The sequence below is a fragment of the Amphimedon queenslandica genome, unplaced genomic scaffold (genome assembly GCF_000090795.2).
Source record: "Amphimedon queenslandica unplaced genomic scaffold, v1.1 AMPQUscaffold_13048, whole genome shotgun sequence".
NCBI lineage: Eukaryota > Metazoa > Porifera > Demospongiae > Haplosclerida > Niphatidae > Amphimedon > Amphimedon queenslandica.
The window spans coordinates 48,183-51,644 of record NW_003546716.1 but is presented as its reverse complement, the minus strand read 5'-3'; the positions used below and the strand labels follow the sequence as shown (position 1 = coordinate 51,644).

At 34.0% G+C, this 3,462-nt stretch overlaps 1 protein-coding gene and 2 long non-coding RNA genes across 5 annotated transcripts in view; 1 reads left to right on the top strand and 2 right to left on the bottom strand.

The window, feature by feature from the left end:
* The window catches only part of LOC109585548 (ubiquitin carboxyl-terminal hydrolase 47-like), a gene marked incomplete at its 5' end in the record, with an annotated part of 25,035 nt that extends 23,339 nt beyond the window's left edge, over nt 1-1,696 (top strand). Inside the window, 4 exons of the mRNA XM_020001672.1 lie at nt 1,248-1,295; nt 1,348-1,472; nt 1,537-1,633; nt 1,682-1,696. Coding sequence (XP_019857231.1) covers nt 1,248-1,295; nt 1,348-1,472; nt 1,537-1,633; nt 1,682-1,696 — 285 coding nt within the window. The remainder of the gene's footprint in view (nt 1-1,247; nt 1,296-1,347; nt 1,473-1,536; nt 1,634-1,681) is intronic.
* On the bottom strand, nt 91-510 carry LOC109585555 (uncharacterized). 2 transcript variants are annotated; one of them, XR_002186549.1, is made up of 3 exons: nt 491-510; nt 335-437; nt 91-206 (listed from the first exon to the last, which is right to left on the bottom strand). It is a non-coding gene; the product is annotated as an uncharacterized LOC109585555 (long non-coding RNA). The 2 variants fall into 2 exon arrangements; XR_002186548.1 differs by lacking the exon at nt 491-510 and having other exon boundaries at nt 312-346.
* A 47-nt stretch (nt 1,697-1,743) lies between the features above and the next one.
* On the bottom strand, nt 1,744-3,163 carry LOC109585552 (uncharacterized). 2 transcript variants are annotated; one of them, XR_002186545.1, is made up of 6 exons: nt 3,042-3,163; nt 2,845-2,926; nt 2,742-2,795; nt 2,246-2,512; nt 2,085-2,118; nt 1,744-2,017 (listed from the first exon to the last, which is right to left on the bottom strand). It is a non-coding gene; the product is annotated as an uncharacterized LOC109585552 (long non-coding RNA). The 2 variants fall into 2 exon arrangements; XR_002186544.1 differs by having other exon boundaries at nt 2,246-2,428.
* Between the last annotated feature and the right edge of the window lie 299 nt (nt 3,164-3,462).

The following is a 3,462-nucleotide window of genomic DNA, read 5'->3' as shown; positions in this document are numbered from 1 at the left end:
AAAGTGTTTGTAAATTGGTTACTATTGGTTAAGTGGAGTATGTATAGCCAAATGAATGAGGTACATGTTGCTGCGATGTTTTAATTCCCATTGTAGCCCTCCATTAACTTTTAAGAATGCTCCCTTGACACCAGATCATGGATTGGTCCAGCCAAGACCATTACAACTGTACTGGTATTATGCATATGGATAAGGAAGTCAACCAACTAAACAAAAATCAGAAAAAAATACATACAATTTTGACTATAAGACAATATAATTAAAGGTAATAATGTAATACTGCATAGCCAGAAAATTTGGCGAACAATTACGTTTGTGTAAATTGGTGGATTACTTGCTTCCAGAGCCTGGTCCATCTGCAATGCATCAGCTTGATTATTAGTCTATCATTAATCAACTCTGAAAGCTCTTCATTTACCTTCATACTTTTGTGTGTACTAATTAGTGATAAATAAATTGACTGATATCACATCTAAATTTAGTATAATACCTACTCTGGCTTGGTCTGCTCAGTCAGCTACCACTGAGTTTTAATAGTCTGGGAAAGTCCCTCACCAGCTCCAATTAAATTAATATTCACATATTACATGTATCTATGATTACAACAAGGCATAAATTACACATTACAGTCAATTTACATGACTACTGTACCTTAAGATAAGTTAAGAAGAAGGAAAACTGAAGTGAAAGCCATACAATGAATGATTCTAATTAACGTCCTACTGTACTGATCTGAGCATGCTCAGAAGACAGCGTGCTATTAAAAATGGCGTCTACCAGTGAGTCCATGACTGCTTGGGCCAGAGAACACGATTTTTCCTTGATTTTGCTCACCTGTATTTGATGAGTGACTGCACTTCTTACACTACAGTGCAAGAGAATTGTGTAAAAATCATTCTCCTGTGATTGATATCCTAGGAGGAGTTTTGACTGACAGAAAGAAGAAGCAGAAACCTGAACGGAATACGCACGCGTGCATCAGTGCATTCATGCACCCCGTAAAACCGTACTTATCACTATTTTCAGCTCCTTTTGCTGGTTCCCAAGTCTTCTAAAGGTAATGAAAAGCTCATCTAGGCTCTCAAATAAGAAATAAAGTTAGATTATCCCAGAGAAATGACGTCAAATGAGCAAGAATAGCTCAATTCGGGCAGCCATTTTGACCAACTCAACCCTACTAACCAAGCTCTACCGCTTGGCAATAATAAGGAACATGTGTTAGTATCACATTATTATTCTTTTTACAGCTTTCAGAGTTAAGTGGAGTTCCTGTTGAGTATATCTCTTTTTCAAAAGTTAATCATTAAAACATTTTTAAAAAATACTCTCTCTCTGACTCTATTATAGGGAGGATCATTCCCGGTTGAGATATCATGTCTTGATATTGAGAAAATTAAGCTAAAATGGTATTCCATCAATTCATCCAAATACTCATTAGGATTATTTGGTGATGGACATGTCATATATTACAAGTACTAATGAACACACACACACACACTTATATACACCTTTTATATACTGTTTATAATTATTTAGAGACAATAGAGAGACAATGAAAGAGTTAACAGATAAAGAGAGATCAGAAATACAAGAGGCAGAGGAAGCAAGGTCAGTAAACCTCATGTTTCATCATGTAGATATAATGAAATACCTCACTTATACTCATTGATTATTATTTTAGGATAAAGAAGATTAGGAAATGCAAATGGTATTAAGACAGAGGCTGAAATGGATGGATGATTAGGCAGCAGTTTTAGTTTTAACTAAAACAATACAATACTGCTATACTGTAATACACACATAAGATAATCACAGAGAGAAAGATCCTTTATTAATCAACAATACTATTAGTCAGTCATATACACAGTTTCATAAAGTGTCCTTTCTATAAGTATACAATTGAAGCAATAGATACATTGCACAGTCTGAGTTGGTCCCATACCCAGTGTGGGCTGTGATTGAGTTTAAGTAACTGTTCTCTGTTAGTCCTTAATGTAACAAGAAATCAAGTCTCTATCTAGAAATAAAAACACACACATAATAATTATTATTAAAGGGATCTCCCTGTGCATATAATATCTTACCTCCAGGTGATATTTTGGCATTGTCATCAAACATCTATAGGAAAAAACTATAATTAATATTCACTATAATAATGCATTCCAGTATTAAAGACATTAGTAATAAAATTCTATAGAAATCACTCAAGGAATATACATGTACTGATGTTTCAGTAATAGTTTACTTTATCAGAAGGTAATGAATTAGATGTTTCGATGCCATTACTATATAGAAGCAAAACTTTTAACTACAGCTGGCATCAGTGATTGTGTCTAGCTGCTTATTGATATCTGTTTTGGTTTGCTACTAGCAGCATCCATTTTTACCGGCTTCACTTGAGACTGATGAGTGGTTCCAGATGATAAGCCTGGATTAAAATTAACAATATCAAATTTTAATTTTAACATCAGACACAGGGTGATAGGGTGTCAAGGTCTCAGGCCAAATTTTGCTAAAATTGAAAAAAGAAAAATCTCCATTTAAATACTTTTCCTGATATATACATGTACTTATGTTGTGTAGAAAGTTTGAGCTGATTCTGATCAAAATTAGATTTTTTATAATGACTAATTTTCAACTGGGCTATACTATGGATTCAGTTTATAGCAAAAATATAATAATAACTCGTGCTAAGAACAATGATAAACAAAATGAAAGATAAGAATAATATAATGCTTTACTTGTAGTTTCTGATGTAAGAGACAACAAGACAGTCAGGATGACTCTTCCCTAAACTGAGACAGTTCATGTACATAATGTAAACTGATAGTTAATTATAGTTACCTTGGTAATGCTATACCATTCTCCCACCTGTAGCATAGTTCCTGTATCACTTCATACCAAATATGAGCCATTGCTTTAAGACCTAGAGACACAGAATACAATATGACCTTTGATAGTGTGTGTACATATGTAGTGGAACGTGCATGTACATGAATATTGAATGTACATTGTGTATGTCACAGTAAGTTTATACATACCATAATCATTATGAATGTTACAGAAAGCTTTGGCTAGACGCATTGTGAGACTATTAGGAGGAGCTGACTTTAATTCACGAGTGAGAGAATCCTTAAGATAAATAATGATAACATGATTATTGTGTAATAAAAAGATAAGACAAACTTCAGTTGATTTTTCATGGCCAGAGAGACTGCTACCAGGAACAGAATCAGGAAACAAACACTAAAAACAGAAACAACAGAAGGAAGGAGACAAAAACTAAGAGAGGAATAAACTATAACTCCAAACCTCAAGTATTTCATCTCTTTCTGAACCAGTAATTGGCTCAAATTTAGATCCAAACTCTAACTTCTTACTAGTTGAGTACATAACAGAGGAGAGTGTACTCAGACTACTCGGACTAGTCAGTTTAGTAAGAGCATGAGAGAAATCACTGCT